Source organism: Hyperoodon ampullatus (assembly GCF_949752795.1).
Source record: "Hyperoodon ampullatus genome assembly, chromosome: 19".
Taxonomy (NCBI): domain Eukaryota; kingdom Metazoa; phylum Chordata; class Mammalia; order Artiodactyla; family Ziphiidae; genus Hyperoodon; species Hyperoodon ampullatus.
Window position 1 is genome coordinate 19,526,149 of NC_136932.1, and position 18,457 is coordinate 19,544,605.

Here is an 18,457-nt window from a genome sequence, read left to right on the forward strand (position 1 = left end):
CAGGACAGGGATGATTAAGTCAAGAGGCCTATCCCTGAGACCCCCTGAGAGGCCGGCTCTCTCGCATCCTGCGTCCCGCTCCACATCAGCTAAGTGGCCGCGTGTCAAGCTGTGTGTCGCCTAATCTACCTAAATCTGTGTCAGGGCTGAGGAGGGCCGGGAGGAAGCAGAGAGTATTAACAGACACCGCACAGGCGAAAGGGAACCATTTCTGAGTCGCGCCTGCAAAGCAGGCAGAGACAGACACCTGCCTCTGGTCTTGCGTCTTATTCCCCGAGACCCGTGGGACGCGTTATTCAGCTCCAGTTCCCCCCTCCGCCCACCCCCGGCCTGCCCCCAGCACAAAGCACTCAAGACGGAGCCTGGACATTCATCTTCTTCCCTTGTCTGCGAGCAGGGGAGACTGGGAGCAAGCTGGGCGGATCCCTCCTGATCTGGAGAGCTGTCTGTACCTGGGGTCAGCCATGAGATGGCTCAGTCCCGCCTGCCTAGCCAGCAACCCCGGCATCCACTCACGCGCTCCTGGGCTGGCTGGGAGTGAGGTCAAAACAGGGAAAGTTTCCGGAAAGCCAGCCCTGGCCCTCTTACAGGGCTTTGATAAGCATGCCCCTCAAACCCCGAGATGAGTTTATAAGAGTTCACGGCCCTGGAGCTGGCGCCAACCCTGATGCCAACTCCAAACCACATACGATGGAAGCCCGGTGGCCGGGACGCTCTGGGGTTGTCACTGTAGCCACATGATCCACTTTCTGCCTGGGACCAAAGCCCCAGTAATTAGCCAGGCTGTGGGGCTGTGTAGACTCTCCGCTCTGGGGAAAGTTCTAGCCGAGAGTGCAGGCGGCTCCCAGGCCCCTGGTCCCCCGGGCCAGCCTGGCCGACCACTCACCAGGTAGATGCGGTAGGCGTCCACGCGGTGCAGGGGCCCCCAGCACAGGTCCGTGTCGTTGTACTTGGCCTCGGCCTCCACTCCGCAGGAGTCGTTGCCCACGGAGCTGCTGATAGAGAGAACAATGGCTCAGTGTGGGCCTCCCTGCCTGGCCGGAAGCAGACAGAACCTGCCCTTACTGACCAGGGGCAACTGCCGCCCCCCCCACAGCCCCCCAGCTGCAGCTTCAGGTCCCACGCTCTGACTCTCCACAAGCCATGTTTTTCTGTCTCTGGGGGCAGGTACCTTATTCCTTATTCCTGCTGCACTGTTTCCCGGCAACTGGTGGGAATTCCAGTCACCTTCCCAGCGGGGCAGGGATGGGGTCAGCGGTGAGCTGTGTGTCTCCGAAGGCCAGGACGCACAGCTGGCTGTGATGCGTGCAGAAAAGGGCCTCAGACATGATGGACTCGCTTGGTGTTGGGCTTCTACCCTGAGAAAACACTGCCCCGACTGCCCAGGGAAGCCCCTCTGGCTGCAGCTGGTGTGGAGGGCAGGGGGGACACTCACCAGGTCACCTGCATCAGAGAGAAGGGCACAGCGGCAGCATAGATGGCCAGGTCCCCATACAGGTAGATGATGATGCAGAAATAGAACAGGTTGACCCCCACTGAAAGCAACAAAGCCATCGGTCAGGGAGCCACAGGGAGACGTCGGCCTGCTTTTTTTTTTTTTTGCGGTATGCGGGCCTCTCACTGTTGTGGCCTCTCCCGTTGCGGAGCACAGGCTCCAGACTCGCAGGCTCAGCGGCCATGTGGGATCCTCCCGGACCGGGGCACGAACCCACGTCCCCTGCATCGGCAGGCGGACCCTCAACCACCGTGTCACCAGGGAAGCCCCGGCCTGCTTTTTTGATGACTACAGCTCTACCTCATCCACGGCTTTCGTTCTCCAAGTGGAGTGGGAAAACAACCCCCAAGTCCTGTTTCTCATTCTGGCTACCGACACTGAGATGCTGGCGGGAGACACATTTGCTTGTGACTGTCGCCCGGTGGTAAGCGGGGCTGGATCAGAGAGGTTCTTCATCCAGGGTGAGTGTGGGGCATGGACTGGCCAGGGAGGACCTGGAGGCGTCTTCGCGCTCGGGACAGGCTGCCCAGAGGGGAGAAGGAGGGATGGCCTGAATCAGGGCCTGAACCCCCGGGCTCACCTGGACCAGGGCCTCCTTCGCAGCCGCACACAGGGCTCTAAGATGAAAGACTGAGGGATTGAAAAGAAGAGAACAGAAAGTGGCCCAGCTCCGGAAGCTGAAATCAGGAGGGTGAAAAGCCCTTGATTTCCAAAGACCAAGTGCCTCATTCTGAATGTGGCCCATCACCAAGCACCCAAGAGGAAGAAGGGTGGCCTGGGTGCGCTGGGGAGGGAGAGAGTGGCAGGAGTGGGACGGCTCACTTCCCTCCTTACAGGAAGCGTCTGCAGGGGAGGATGCTGCCTTTGGAAGGGACGGGACGTCGAAGCTCCCTCTGCAGAGGCAAACCTTGGTCCCCTCTCCCTCCAGGAGGGGCCTGGACTAGCAGGCGGGGACTCAGGCTCTGGTCTTCATCCCATCAGCCTCTTCTCCTGACCCTGGCAAGTCCCCGACCGTCTCTAATCCTGTGCAGTGAGAAGAATTCAGCCAGTGCTAAATTCCATACGTGATTCCAGCTACAAAGATCAGGCGTAAAAGTGCTGAAAAAAGCATCCGGGCCCTACAACCTCAGGGTCGTGGCCCCAGAAGGCCAGTCTCAAACTCCCATTCAGACTGATTGCTTGTTTTTGGTTTCACCGATCTTAAGCTGCTGGATTCTCCGAGAACAGAAAGAAAAATGAAGTGACAGTTCCCTTCTACTCCAGGTGGCTCAGATGAGCCTCTAGGTCCCGGGGTAAAGCCAGGGACATGTCACTCCTGGGCTAGTTGAGGTCGACTCTGCTCCTAGGAGCCTAGGTGGAAAAGACTCGGAAGATATTGTTCTTGAAAGAACCTGGATGTCCAAGCTCCGTGGCCCCTGGGGTAGCTGCCACTCACCCCCAGGCTCCGAGCCCTCGCTCCTGCAGGGAGGCACCGCCCCTCCCCACTCCCAGCCTTTTCTCCACCTGCCGTGGACTCATGTCCGCTGTTTATAAAACTGTCACTGGCCCTCCCTGATCAATAAATTTCATTACGAGACACAAAGTGGGAGGATCAATGAACTTCCTTGAGGACAGCAATGACCAGGACTGGCATTTCTTATTACAAGGACTGAGTCTGGACCCCAAGGGAGCCTTGTGTGGAGTGTCGCAGCCCTCCCAAAGGTGAAGGTGACGGTCTATGAATTACGATAGAGCCGAGCAGTGGTCTCACCTGGAGGTGATTTTGCCCCCCACCCCCTACTGGGGACATTTGGCAAAGTCTGAGGACATTTTTGATTGTCACGACTGGGCAGTGCTATCGACGACTAGTGGGTAGAAGCCAGGGATGCTACTCAACATCCTACAACACACAGGGCAGGCCCTGCAATGAAGAAGGACCCAGCCACACAGCTATAGTGGCGAGCTTGAGAAACCCGGGAGCAGGTGGGAAGAGAGCATCCTTTAAGTCTGAGCTGCTCTTGTACGAACGTGTTTATTTTCTATCAGATTTGGGTAAACTAGGAGTCTAGTCTGTGGGGCACACACACACACACACACACAAAGACAAAACAAAACCAGGGCTTCCCTGGTGGCGCAGGGGTTAAGAATCCTCCTGCCAATGCAGGGGACACGGGTTCGAGCCCTGGTCCGGGAAGACCCCACATGCCGCGGAGCAACTAAGCCCATGCGCCACAACTACTGAGCCTGCGCTCTAGAGCCTGCGAGCCACAACTACTGAGCCCGTGCGCCTAGAGCCCGTGCTCCACAACAAGAGAAGCCACCGCAATGAGAAGCCCACGCACCGCAACTAAGAGTAGCCCCCGCTCGCCACAACTAGAGAAAGCCTGCATGTAGAAATGAAGACCCAACACAGCCAAAAATAAATAAATTAAATAAATAAATTAAAAAACAAAACAAAACCACAAGTTCCTAGAATTCTTAAAGAAATCAGGGCGGATGTGAAACATGAAAATTAGGAAGGACGTTTAAGAGGTATGTGTCCCCCCTCCAACGTGCATTTTATTTCAGAAGCTTGCATTTGGGAGGAGGCTGTGCAGCAGCCAGAAGGAAAGGCTTGCCTCTCTGATCTGAGTCTAATGAGATGGGGAGAGATAGAAATGGAACAAAAGAAAAGCACAGAAGTGGGCCAGACACAACCAATCTGGTTTTGTTTTTTTTTTTGTGGTACGCGGGCCTCTCACTGTTGCGGCCTCTCCCGTTGCGGAGCACAGGCTCTGGACGCGCAGGCTCAGCGGCCATGGCTCACAGGCCCAGCCGCTCCGCGGCATGTGGGATCTTCCCGGACCGGGGCACGAACCTGCGTCCCCTGCATCGGCAGGCGGACTCTCGACTACTGCACCACCAGGGAAGCCCCAATCTGGTTTTTTAAAATAAATATATTCATTTTTATTTATTTGTTTTTAGCTGTGTTGGGTTTTTGTTGCTGCGCGCAGGCTTTCTCTAATTGCGGCGAGTGGGGGCTACTCTTCATTGTGGTACATGGGCCTCTCACTGTGGTGGCTTCTCTTGTTGCGGAGCATGGGCTCTAGGCACACGGGCTTCAGTAGTTGTGGCACACGGGCTCAGTAGTTGTGGCTTGTGGGCTCTAGAGCACAGGCTCAGTAGTTGTGGCGCACGGGCTTAGTTGCTCCGCGGCATGTGGAATCTTCCCGGACCAGGGCTCAAACCCATGTCCCCTGCATTGGCAGGCAGATTCTTAACCACTGCGCCACCAGGGAAGCCCCCAATCTGGTTTTGATAAATTCTGAGAACCCTCAGTGAGGCTAGTCTGGTGGGGAAGACAGAGGGAGGCAGACCCCGAGGCAACCTCAATCAGGATCTTCTGTCACATCACACCATGGTGATAAACGGACCACCGGATGTCCTAAGAAGCCATTGAAAATATTCTAGATTCTAGTTTCCACAATCTCTCTCGGCTCTAACTTAGTGCGGCCACATACAAGACAGGAAAGAACCAAGGGAGACGCTCCCCTCTGCAAAGAGGGGCTTTGACAAAGGGGCACAAAATCTCCCAAGGTAACTGAAAGGTCAAGGATTTTTTGAGATGTGTCTGACTTTCTGTGAAAGATCGAACATTTTACAAAACTAAACCCGAAATAGCTCATCTTCCAAAAGAACAAGATTTGGAACAGAGGTTTAAGCTACTGTTGCTGGAACCAACAAGGCAGCACCTGAGCTGGGTGCTAATCTTCCAACCCCACCAAGCCGCAGGTGGAGCACGCGGAGAGGTCACGATTAGATGCGCAGAGTCCAGACAGCAGTCCTGAGCGTGGGCTCCTAGCGCCCTCTGCTGGCCACCAGGAAGACACACAGACAGACACACAGACACAGACACAGACACACACAACTCTACTGTCAGGATTAGATGCACAGAATCCAGACAGCAGTCCTGAGCGTGGGCTCCTAGCGCCCTCTGCTGGCTACCAGGAAGACACACAGACAGACACACAGACACACACACACACAACTCTACTGTCAGGATTAGATGCACAGAGTCCAGACAGCAGTCCTGAGCGTGGGCTCCTAGTTCCCTCTGCTGGCCACCAGGAAGACACACAGACACACACAGACAGACAGACAGACAGACACACACACACACACCCTACTGTCACAAGGTGGTTGCTCTGTCCTGTCCTAAATAGAACAGTCCAGAAGAAAAGAGAAGACAAGTCAGAAGTAATCAAGCAAGAGGCACAGAACCGCCAGCTGCCTCCACTGGCTTCCTTCCTTGGAAAGCTGCTTGGGACCCTCAACCTGTATGAGCTGTAGTCACTAAGTAACTGCTGCTTTATTCCTGATGCGCTGATGAACGGGGAGGAATCCAGGAAAACACCCTGAAGTGGGTCAGGCCTCTCAGCAAGGCGGTTTTGCAGGTTGAGGATCTGCCCCTCCCCCTCGCCTGCCCCGTCCCTAGTTGAGGCGGAACCCCCGCTCCGGCTGCCCCGGCCCCCAGGAAGGCTCCAGCTCTCCGCCTGCCCTTGCCCCGCCTGGAGAAAGCACTCCCACCTTTACTGAAGAACATGGAGGCCATCTGCCCCATCTCCACCCGGTCTGTGATCTCAAAAAGGTTCGGGGATCCGTGCCTCTCTGTGGAGCCAAGAAGAAAGAGGAAGTGGGTTTTTTGTTTTTTTTTTTCTCATGAGGAAAAGCTCTTAGAAGGGGTGCTGAGTTCACTGAATTCTCCAGAATAATGACATCCCAACGGGTTCGAACTCTTGAGGAAAGGTTTTCCTAATGTTTCCTGCTTGAAACATTTTGAAATATCTAGAGGGACTTCCCTGGCGGTCCAGTGGTTAGGACTCCACACTTGCACTGCAGGGGGTGTGGGTTTGATCCCTGGTTGGGGAACTAAGATCCTGCATGCCATGCAGCACGGCCATAAATAAACAGACTAAATTAAATAAGTAAATAAATATATAAATAAGTAAATAAATAAATCGTCTATAGAAAGGGATCCCAGGGGTGCTCACTGTGGGGTGAGAGGGAAGGCTGGGATGCTTCACCCTGGTGCAACTGGAGTGTGTGCGTGTGTGGGTGTGGGTGTGTGGTTGAGTGTGTGTGAGAGTGTGTGAGCGTGTGTGTGCACGTGTGAGTTGTGTGTGGGTGTGTGCATGAGTGTGGGTGTGTGGTTGACTGTGTGTGAGTGTGTGAGAGTATCTGTGAGTGTATGTGTTAGCGAGACTGTGTCTGAGAGACTGTGTGTGAGCGTACGAGCGTGTGTGAGCGTGTGCGTGCGCACGTGTGTGCATGTGCGAGTGTGGTGTGAGTATGTGCGTGTGTATGAGTGTGTGCATGAGGGCATGTGTGCGCGTGTGTGTGAGTGTGTGTGTGTGTTGGGATAGGAGGAAGGACAGAAGTCAGAGACCTGACATTTCCTTGAGCTTCCAGGGGCCGAGGTGAAGGGCCCTCCCCAAGCTGCACACGCCAGTTAGCAGTGGAGACAGCAGGGCCGGTGCTGTGCTCTACTGTTCCACGGTGCCTTCCTCGGCTCAACCCTCAGGTGGTAAATGCCAGAGCGTCTCTGTAGGGAGTCCCCCGGGCCCTCTCCACGAGTAAGGGAAAGCCCGCGGACCAGAGGGAAGCACGGGCAGGCCCAGAGCCCCAAGACTTACGCACAGACAGGATGGGCCGTTTCTCTGCCCGCTCGTCGTTGTCCCGGGTGAGAACATCACTGTCGGAGGCCGTGGAGGAGTCATCGTCTTCCTCCTCCTGGGGCGGGGGACGGGGAGGATGAGAACAAACGAGGAAACAGAGGGCACAAAGCTCTACAGCAAACCCCTGGGGCAGCCAATGGAGAGCCTGCTTCCTTTGTAATTTCCTTCTAGAAGGTGTCTGATTAGGAAGCTTTCAACACTTCCCTGCTGTCACATTAGAGGGTCAGACACACTGGGAGGGAGAAGCTGCGGCACAGTTCCTGGGTACAAAGGTTCAGAATGACTGAGCCAGCTCAAGGCTGGGGGTAGGAGGGACCAACAAGGGGACGTTAAAAGAGCAGAGACTGCAGTTTGTTCTGTAAGCTGACGAGGCTGTGAGCTTCAGCTCTGGGCTGGGGTCCTGGAGCAGCGCTGTGGTCAGGAGCCCTCCAGGTGTCGGGAGGGAGAGGACTGGCTGCTGAGGGCCACCTCCTTGCACACGACTGCCTGGGGGCACTGCCAGGAGCCAAGAGCAGCACACACACCTGATGGGTTTCCATTCTCTTCCAGCGGAGCTGAGCGTTGGCTGCCGCCATGGCCTCCACCACAAAGGTAGTTGTCACAAAACTGCAAGGGAAGGCCACGTGTTAACTGCGAAAGGCGGGGAGGAGTTTGGGGAAGGTACAAAATAAAAGGAAAAGCCATTTAAGACCTGACCCGACCAGTAAGCCCAAAGCATTCTCTCTCCTGAGGAAGGGATGGCAACTTCTGAGATGGGTCTGACCTGATAAAAAAGCATGTGTGAATACGTGGTGCCTCTCATGGTCTCCCTGACGTCTGTCTATATTTAGAATGTATTTCCAGGGCACTGGAAAGAAGGGTGTGAAATAAGCTGACGGGAAGGAGAGAGAGTGAGCCTGGGGGAGAGGTGCTCCTTCGCCTGGGGGGCCAAGGAGGTACTGCTCCCCAGAAGGGGCCTGTCGGGGGGCACAGGTGGGAGAGGTGGGAGGACGGACACCAGGTCATGCTCTAAGCTGGGAAGAGGAGGCTGCTCCACAAGGGGGCCCTTGCAGAGCTTCTGGGAGGGGCAGCAGGCAGCTCTCAGCTCTCCTCGCTAGCCAAGCGGTCAAGCCCCAGCTACACACACTAATGGACGGAGCACAGGTGTGGATGTAATTGAAAAGGGGGACTTCCCTGGTGGCGCAGTGGTTAAGAATCCGCCTGCCAATGCAGGGGACACGGGTTCAAGTCCTGGTCCGGGAAGGTCCCACATGCCGCGGAGCAGCTAAACCCGTGCACCACAACTACTGAGCCTGTGCTCTAGAGCCCGCGAGCCACAACTACTGAGCCCACGCGTCTAGAGCCCATGCTCCAAAAAAAGAGAAGCCACCACAATGAGAAGCCCACGCACCACAACGAAGAGTAGCCCCTGCTCACCGCAACTAGAGAAAACCCGCACGCAGCAACGAAGACCCAATGCAGCCAAAAATAAAATAAATTAATTTAAAAAAAATAATAATTGAAAAGGACACTTGGCTCTGGAATCATCCTCTTCTTTTTTGGGGGGGTACCTTTACTTTCCTAATAATCTGGTTAGTATTAAAATAACTGTTACTTCAATATTAGTTATTAAAATAAACTACAATATATTAGTGCATAATGTATTTTTTAAAATATTAATTAATTAATTATTTTGGTTGCGCTGGGTCTTCGTTGCAGCAGGTGGGCTCCTTAGTTGCAGCTCGTGGGCTCCTTAGTTGTGGCAGGCGAACTCTTAGTTGTGGCATGCATGTGGGATCTAGTCCCCTGACCAGGGATCAAACCCGGGTCCCCTGCATTGTGAGTGCGGAGTCTTAACCACTGCGCCACCAGGGAAGTCCCAATAAACAACGTATTAATAAGTTAAAATATACCAATAAATTAATATATTTAATAAATTAAAACATATTAATAAATTAAAATACGTTCACATTCTAATTTCCTAATAATCTGGTCCGAATCAAAAGGGAAATTGGGAGGTGGCACCAGACGTTTGCTGAGAAGTCAGACTAGAGTGAAAAATCGTCTTTACTTAAGGAAACGGGAGAGACACGGATGACAGGGGGAGGGCTCTCCTCAGCAGCCGGTAGTACAGGGAGGGCCGCTTTCCTGCTGATAAAACCTGAGGAATGACTCCGTCCTTGCTGAAACGACCCGGGATGGAACATGCATCTCCCTGTTTCTTGAAGCCACCCGGCAGGCTCTGCCGCCAGACTCGACCCCAAGCCCCTGCCTCGGGCGCTGTCACCTGCTGCAGGCTGGCTGCCTGGCCCAGCAGTCAGGTGGCTGCAGGGGGAGGAACGACACAGAGGTTAACCCACACCCACTCCATCTCCGTACGGGTGGGGCAGCCGTCTCTGAAACTCCCACTCCGGCCACCGCAGCACCTCCTAGAAAGGTTTCTCACTACCTTGCCTAAGTGACCGTTTTAAGGGCTTTAGATTTCCCCTTCTTTTGGGAAGTAAAACTAAAATCAATCTTAAGGCATAAAGAGGCTTCTCCAGGCTGCACAAAGCCATGTCTGAACGCAGATGGGTTGAGCGGGGTTGGGGCGTGGTGGCCCCTAGCTGTGGGCCCCCAAAAATCACTTCCCGTTCAGGTGGCTGCCTGCACTGAAGGTTCTTTGAAGGGGACTGCAGGGTCACAGAAAGACAAGGACTTCTGGGGCTCTCGGTCACCAGGGCTCGCAGTATGTAATGAGCCAACAGTCCCTCGAGGCTGGCTGCAAAACCCCCCAGAAGAAAACGTGGGGAGAAACTGAAAAACACGGGTGTTTTCCCATCCTGTGCAGCCTGCTCTAGGTCTTAACTCACTTCAGCTACTAAACTGTTTCATTCCTCCACTAGTGCCCCCTCCTTCGTCCTTCCAGTCTGCTGCCCTCCATGGCCACGGACCACCTACTTCAAACCGTGGCCACCCCAGGCTCCTGAACCCCTCACCTCACTGTACGTTTCCCCTTATCACTCATCGCCTAACGTGCTCTACACTTGTTATCTTCACTACTGATTGTCCGTCTCCCTGGAGAAGAGAGGTAAGTCTGCGAGGGCGGGGATCTCTTCTCCGTGCAGTGCAGCAGAACCCCAAGCACCGAAGAACAGGGCCTGCTGCTGCTTCTCTAGGGGATGGCGCCCCTTAGGGGTGGTTCCAGGCGTTCCCTCCCCCCTCTTTTTTTGCAGCTTTCGGATTCCTACCAGCTTGAGGGCGCTGGAAACGCTCAGTCCTAAATCCCTTCCTAGCCTGGGGCACCTGCCTGTGAGATCCCCGAGGAGCCGTCCGTAGAAGCACCAGCTGGTGGATCCCAGGTGAGTCCCACACACCTGCGCAAGGTGCGGGCGCCCCTGAAGGCTGAGGCAGGCGCTGGCCTCCTATTTGCTGCCGAGGACAAAGCCAGGCGAGATTAACACCTAACTGCGCGTTTATCGCTGACTCTGTGGAACTATCTTAGACAAATTCTAAATTCCAAACTGATTTCCCGTTATCTCCTGAAACATTCGTGAGATTCTCTTCTGTGGTTAGGTGGGACTTTCTCAGGGAACAAACGTCGATGGTAACATTAAGAAAGGTACAACAGCGGAGGCAAAGCAGCTGGGTAAGAGACACACGAGCACCACGGTGAGACACCCCACAGCCCAACTGGAGGTCTTCACTTCTCAGTGATTGGGATTGGAGAACCGCTCCATCAGAGCGAGCCCCTGAGACCTCTGGGCCTCCTTTCCTGGCTCCGGGCACCTGTTAGGACTCCCTCCCCACAGACGTCTTCCCCCACACTGATGGAGAGAGCTCGGACTTCCTGGGTAGACTCCCCCAGCTCTGCCCCCAGCCCCCCGGGGGTGGCCTCTTACCTCATGAAGCCCAGGAACACCAGCAGGACCAGGCTGACAAGCCACCCAGCCGTGGCAAAGGCCTTGGGCATGGTGAGCGCACCAGTGCCCACGATGAGGTTAAACATATACACCAGTCCGACCTGGAAGCAAGAGAGGTGACATTCGAGCCCAGAAATTAACGAGCCTCACCCCCGAACGGCTCCCAAGGGTGACCCTGGGCAACGGCAAAACCGTGGAGGCCAGGAGGCCTTAGGCAGGCGAGCGGGTAAGCAGGGAGGGCTCCACCCAGGTTCCAGGGAGGCGGGATCCGCAGCCGGCTGCTGGGAGCCAAACGTGAACACCTGGAAGACTGAGGCCCCGGCTTCCATCAGTCTTTTCAAAATGTCTCTGGTGATGGGTGTGATTCTCCACTTCGGCTGTCATCAGCCCCATCACCTCATCGTGCATACTGTTCAGAGCCGTGTCTCAGATGACAGCTCTGTGCTCAACCGGACTGCAGGTTTCCTGAGGACGGGCCAGCACGTCTGGGGTACCCGGCACACGGATCAACCCATAGTGCTGACGCCCCCAAAAAACTCCCACTTTTCCAAGGCCACTGAGCACGTGACCCAATCCTCCTCTCCGCCCATTCTTGCCAATGCCCTTTGGGACGTCGACGTTCACGCTGCTTCCCTTTTCCTGCCCTCTTCCCTGTACTAACTTCAGGGATTAAAAGAAAAAAAGATAATTCACATGCCATAAAATTCATCCTTTTAAAGTACACAGCCTTTCAGTATATTCACAAGTTCTGCAACCAGCATCACCATCTAATTCCATTTCATTACCCCACAGAGAAACCCCCTACTCACCGGCAGCCCCTCCCCCTCTCCCCTGGCAACCAACCTCCCAGTGGAATTGCTGGGTCACTGACTTCAGGGTTTTTTGTTTTTTTTTTTTCCGTACGCAGGCCTCTCACTGTTGTGGCCTTGTGGCCTCTCCCGTTGCAGAGCACAGGCTCCGGACGCACAGGCTCAGCGGCCATGGCTCACAGGCCCAGCTGCTCCGCGGCATGTGGGATCTTCCCGGACCGGGGCACGAACCCGTGTCCCCTGAATCGGCAGGCGGACTCCCAACCACTGAGCCACCAGCCACCCTGACTTAACTCACACCAACTTGACTCTAGCTCAGCTAATTACAATTATTCCCATCTCGGGCTCTCGATCATGAAATCCCTTTTTCTGACCTGAAGCCCCTGCCGCCTACAACCCTGTGCACTCCCACTGACCCGCCTTTGTCCTCATCATGATGTCCAGTTCCCCCAAACCCTCCCTACCCTGGCCACCACCTCCACGGTGGCCTCACTGACAATCGGCCGGTTGCTCAAAGCTCACACTGCCCCGAGCTCCCCACACCTTCCCCGTTCTAACCTCTCCGGTCCCCAGCCTCAGAGACGACCCGGCACCCGCTTCCTCGACTCCCTAATAGGAAGCTGCTAAAGGCTCCTGGAATTTAAAAAACATTCTAACCATGAGTCCCCTAACAGATGGTCTCTTCACCTGCGGGCCGGCAGCAACAGATTTTCTTTACTCCTCCCTGTGGACTTGCGAGTATTTCCCACGCACGTAAAGGCTCCAAACCTCAATCTCCAAGTCCCAGACCCACGGCTCCCATCTCTCCCAGATGAAGGCTGCACCTCCAACGTTATGGAGGGGACGGAGACCATCTGACACACGCTCCCCAAGCCTCGCTCCTTCCGAGCTCAGAAGTCAGTATCGGCATCCCCTCTGCCCCCCTCCCCATGTCTGGGGGAGCACGGGTGCTTCCTCTTCCCTGACAGGCTCAGCCCTGCACCTGAGCTGGGCTCAGCTCTTTCTGGAATCCTCTCCTCCTCCTAGCTCTCTTCCCCTCTGACTGCGAACGCTCTCGACACCTTTAAAACGTTGCCCTCTCACTTTCCCTCAACCCGACTCCTTGAAGGAGCAACCTATATCCTCTGCCTTCATTTCCAACTTCCTGTAGTTTGTGGTTTCCATCCCCAGAACTCTTTTGAAACTGCATTCTTAAAAATCACCAATGACCTCCTATTTGCCAAATCCAACGGCTTTCTTAGACTTAATCTTTCTTGCACTTCTGACGTTAGCGGTCTCTTTTTCTCTCTACGTTTCTTTTCCTCAGCAACATCATTCAATCCCAAGGCTTTAACCATCATGGCGGACTGTATTTCTCTTAGTGCAAGCCTTTCTGCAGACCTCAAATCCAACTGCCTGCTGGTCACCTCCACCTGGACACCCCAGCGTGGCCTCAGCTCCCCATTTCCCCTCCATATCCCAGTGCTAGTGGTTTTATTTTTGAAGAGTCTTTTGTGGGTGCCTCTGGCTCCTATTCCATTTACAATTCAAGTGAACCATTTCTGGCCTGGCCTATGACAGTAGGTTCCTAACTGGTCTCCCTGTACTCCACTAAATTGGCTAACTTACAGTTTGCTTTACCACTTGTTTCTGGTCATGAGAAGACAAACACCAGAAACACCTATCCATCGCTCGTTTTCACTTCCCCTTTCTGAGAAATACACACTTTTCTGTATTTAAATTTTTTTCCAAGATAACCATGTGCCACATTCTGAATCAGAAACACACAAATTAGGGCCCATTCTCAGACCAGCCTCAGTCAGATCTAAAAAACAAGACGAAACAGAGATAGGGAAGCATCAGCTACCATTCTGGGGCCCTTGACAGGGAGGGACAGGATTCCGGGCAGGTGCTGACTGGCCGTGTGAGTGCTGGACAAACGGGAGGGCGTCCTGTAGAGAGGAAACAGCTCTGCCCAGGGCCCATGTACACTTGACACAGGGCACCACGCCCTTGTGCCTCCCACCCAGCCCCTCAACTCCCGCCCACCATGAGGGGCCCATTCAAACGTTTGTCCCACCATAAAGCCCTTCCCAGTCTCCCACACCCATCTTGCTCCCTCTCTCAAAGCCCTGGAGCAAGAACACTTCTTACGCCCTAGTTTGGGTTTTTGATGTTGATGTGTTTATCTTTTCCCCACTATTAAATCTGAGGCTCTGCATTTCTCGGGGTGCCTGGCACACAGCTTCCATATGGGGGTCCTCAACGGCTCTGGCTCAGGTCCTCTCTGCCGTGAACCTGACAGTCTTCGTCCCCTTTTAAACGTCACGGTCTCACTCTGATCCCCCAGGCAGATCCCAGAAGGATTAAGACAAGTTTGAATCGTCTTCCTCTATCTCCTGATTGGATCACAAAACCATGATGTGGTTGCCCTGCCAGGAGTCTTGGCCCAGGGTGATGTTATGAGAATAAATGTGAGGGTGACAGCTGGCCTTCTGAATTGACTTTTCACAAATGGGAACGTCTACAAACTTTGACTTTTGTTGGGTTTAACTTCAAGCACCGGCGCTCTGAGGCGGGTACATCCAGGTGTGGGCTCGTTTGCTCACTTACTCCACAGTTACCAAGAGCCTTCCACGGTCCTGGCCCTGTGCTCGGAGCCCAGAGAATGACAGCGAGCAAGACGGACAGGAGGACACAGACAAGAAAACAAACGATGATTACCGCCTCAGAGAAGCGTTTTGAAGGAAAGAAGGGCCTCCGCGACAAAGAACAGTGGGTCAGCCCTTCAAGTAGAGGACGGCCTCGTGGTGACATTCAAGCCGGGACCTGAAGGCCGAGCAGGAACCACCTAGGCAAAGGGCCAGGGAAGACACTGGCAGGTAGGAAGGCCTAAGGTGGGCGAGGGAGAGGGGTGTTTCAGGGACTCTGAGGCCAGCATGGCTGCAGGCAGACTCCCGGGCCCTGGCGCACGGGACAGGGAGTTCAACGTCACAGGCAGGGTTGTAAGCAGGACGCTAAGAGACCAGGCCCTGGTCAATGATCTAACGTCTGATCTCCCGGCAGCTTTGTTCTCTGCGTATTGCTTTTATAAGCTCTAACACTTTGAAGGGCAGAACCTTATTTCTTTACGGAAAACAGCCCTGGTGGGCTTCCCTGGTGGCGCAGTGGTTGAGAGTCCGCCTGCCGATGCAGGGGACATGGGTTTGTGCCCTGGTCCGGGAAGATCCCACATGCCGCGGAGCAACTGGGCCTGTGAGCCACAGCTCTTGAGCCTGCGCGTCCGGAGCCTGTGCTCCGCAACATGAGAGGCTGTGACAATGAGAGGCCCACGCACCGCGATGAAGAGTGGCCCCCGCTCGCCACAACTAGAGAAAGCCCTCACACAGAAATGAAGACCCAACACAGCAAAAATAAATAAATAAATATATAAATTTAAAAAAAAAAAGAGAAAGCAAAGAGGCCTAAGAAAGTGATGGTTCTCAGCCAAAAGTTTTATGGGGATGGGACTTCCCTGGCGGTCCAGTGGTTAAGACTCTGCGCTTTCACTGCATGGGGCACGGGTTCGATCCCCGGTCAGGGAACTAAGTTCCCGCAAGCCGCGGGGCGCGGCCAAAAAAAAAAAAGTTTTATGGGGAAATTAAGTAGTACAAGAAGCATTTGTGAATTCAGGGATGCCTGAAGGTCTTGGGATGTAAAAGTCAAGGGTCTACTGTCAAGCAGTGTTTCTCAGCCTGAGTGCTGCTGACATTTGGGGCCAGACCACTCTTCGCTGTGGGCCTGTTCTGTGGATTGTAGGACGTTTAGCAGCATCCCTGGGCTGTACCCACTAGATTCCAGTACCCCCCACCTTGACCTTGTGTTGCGATGGTCACAACGTCTACCAGACATTGCCAAATGTCCCCTGGGAGGCAAGACTGCCACCAGTTGAGAACCACCGCTGATAAAGATGCAGCGAAATAAACACACTCCCAATGGAAACTTCAAATAAACCTCAGTGAAACAGACCCTTTACAAACTTGACAAGGAAGTTAATTAGGGGTCAACTATTGGCAGTTAGGAGCAGAAATGAGTCATCACACTTGTCTTGGGTTGTTGCTCTTTTTTAGTTCTGAGGCAAGCACTCCGGGCCTGGTGGTGCTGCAGGGAATCCCACAGGGAAACATACGGCTTCTCCACCTTCCTGGCCAGAGTGAAACCCTCCTTACTTCCAGTAACGGGGATCAGTAGGGACCAATCCCAAGGAGGAGAGCACGACACAGGAAGCAAACCTAAGCTGAGCCACAGGCCGGGTGGAAGGCAGTTGTGAAGCAGATGGAAACGGGGGAGTGAATTGGTCTTCTGCTTGTTAGGTGACAGTTCTGTGGGGACAGCCTCCAGGGAGGCATGACCAAAAGTGGTGAAATAGAGCCCTGCTGTGGTCTCAATAAAGAAGGCTATGCAAACCGAGCTTCCTCCTGTTCTGGATTCTTCCTTTGTGGCTGAAGTGGAGAAGGCACAGTCCCTGTCCCTTGGGGGTGGCTGACCCGCTCCCCTGTGCTCGAGGGGGTTCAGTGCAGCGTTCCCGCGGCCTCACCCACAGGTGTGCATGAGGCAGGGGTCACGGGCATCTTTCAACGGCTTCCCCAACGACAGTTGTCAAAGGAAACAGAAGGTGGCAGAGATGCGGAAGCAACAACTAGGGTTTCAGGCCAGGAGACAAGCCCTCTTTCCTTCGAAAGCACCCGCATCGATCTTCCGCGAGACCGGCCGGCAGAAGGCAGCATCAGCAGTTATCCTTACGTAGGCAGTGACCCTCTTCCTCTATTTTGATCACACGATCCCTTCAGTCCCGAGCCACTCGTGGTCCCCATAAATGGGGAAACAGACACGCCTGTTCTGAGATCACTTATGGGGGGGATGCATGGGCCTAAACCATGCTCCTGCATCCAGCACTATCCTTGAGAGGGTTTGTCATCCGAGTCCCCTGTGAGGCTCGTCTGCCCATTACACACAGTTTATGCAGAAGAATGCAGGCTAAGGCAAACACCCCTGACACCCAGGAGGGGCAAGAACTCACAACAGGGCACTGCAGAGGTAGGGAGAGGCTTGGTGCTGGGAATGACCGGGTCATGGGCTGATGCACCGCTCAGGGTCACGGTCTCCCAAGGCAGGCAGAGCAGGTCCCCCCCACGTCGTGCTGAGCAGAATCTGCGGTGAAGTCCATTCCGCAGCCTCTCTGGGCTCAGTGGGTGGTGCACCCCACACCCTTCTCCTGGTCTCACAGGGGATCAAGGACCATTCTCGCAGGATGGCAGAGTTAAGGAAACCTCAGGCAGAAGGTGTGTTCTCGGCTCAAACCGAGACCACTAATCCTGGTTAACGCCACCTCATCCTCAGCACCATCCACCTTCCCCCTGCCTCTCTCTTCACCGGCAGGATAAGAGAATATGAGCAGTTGTTTACCGCCAGTGCCCAGAGTCGGCCCTTGAACACATGCCTCAGACAAAACACATAGGAAATGGAGGAAAAAATTTAAAAAAAAGCAGAACCCACTGAGACTTTTAGGTCTCACTACTCCATTTCCTGTGGGCACATGCTGACATGTAAAATGATTACTGAACAGCTGGAGGCACGAGAAAAGTGGGCAAATCAAAGGTTTTCCTTCCCAACACTCAGCTACAGAAATAACTCATTTCCTCGCCTCTAGGCTTACAGATGTTGTAAGTTGACACAAGAACCGTGGTGACTTTCATGGACAGTGTGGACATGTCGTTGCTGATACCAAGAGGAGGCTGTGAGCTGTTACGCAATTCCACTAATGAGAGGGGCATGACCTGATTCATTCCAAGGTTCACGAAAGACTGCCCCGGGGCTACCCTGGTGGTGCAGTGGTTAAGAATCCGCCTGCTAATGCAGGGGACACGGGTTCGAGCCCTGGTCCGGGAGGATCCCACATGCCGCCGAGCAACTAAGCCCGTGCACCACAACTACTGAGCCTGTGCTCTAGAGCCCTCAAGCCACAACTACTGAAGCCCATGCGCCTGAAGCCCGTGCTCTGCAACAAGAGAAGCCACCGCAGTGAGAAGCCCGTGCACCGCAACGAAGAGTAGCTCCCGCTCACCACCACTAGAGAAAGCCCGTGCACAGCAACGAAGACCCAACGCAGCCAAAAATAAATACATTTATTTAAAAAAAAAAGAAAGAAAGACTTCCCTGATAAATTATTGAGGTGTAAGAGGCTCCCTTGGAGCCACACACAAATGGCACAGACCCAGCAGGAGGACCCTAGTGTGAGGGGTTTTGCCAGCTGTTCTCAGAGGTGCTTCCTTATGCATCACACCACAGCTCTAGAGTCTATGAAGCTGGCAGAAACAGAGCATGGATCCCCAGACAAGTGCAGAGCAGGGCAGCTGTTGAAGGTTAAGTACTTTCTAGAAAGAGGCCTCTTGCTACTTAAGGCAGTGCTGCCTTTCTCTGGGATACTTGGTAGCAACATGAATCAAACATTTGATTATTTCAGTCCTCCAGCTACTCATCCGAGCAAGAGGATTCCGTGATGTAACCATGACCAATCTTATATTACACAAAGAAGATAAACTGAGTGTACGTGAGAGGGGT

At 54.1% G+C, this 18,457-nt stretch overlaps 1 protein-coding gene across 1 annotated transcript in view; it reads right to left on the bottom strand.

The window, feature by feature from the left end:
• The window catches only part of TMEM104 (transmembrane protein 104), a gene marked incomplete at its 3' end in the record, with an annotated part of 54,382 nt that overhangs the window by 35,364 nt on the left and 561 nt on the right, over positions 1-18,457 (bottom strand). Inside the window, exons 2-7 of the mRNA XM_079724958.1 lie at positions 11,049-11,170; positions 7,713-7,794; positions 7,147-7,243; positions 6,041-6,121; positions 1,436-1,535; positions 887-995 (exon numbers count right to left, since the gene is read on the bottom strand). Coding sequence (XP_079581084.1) covers positions 887-995; positions 1,436-1,535; positions 6,041-6,121; positions 7,147-7,243; positions 7,713-7,794; positions 11,049-11,170 — 591 coding nt within the window. The remainder of the gene's footprint in view (positions 1-886; positions 996-1,435; positions 1,536-6,040; positions 6,122-7,146; positions 7,244-7,712; positions 7,795-11,048; positions 11,171-18,457) is intronic.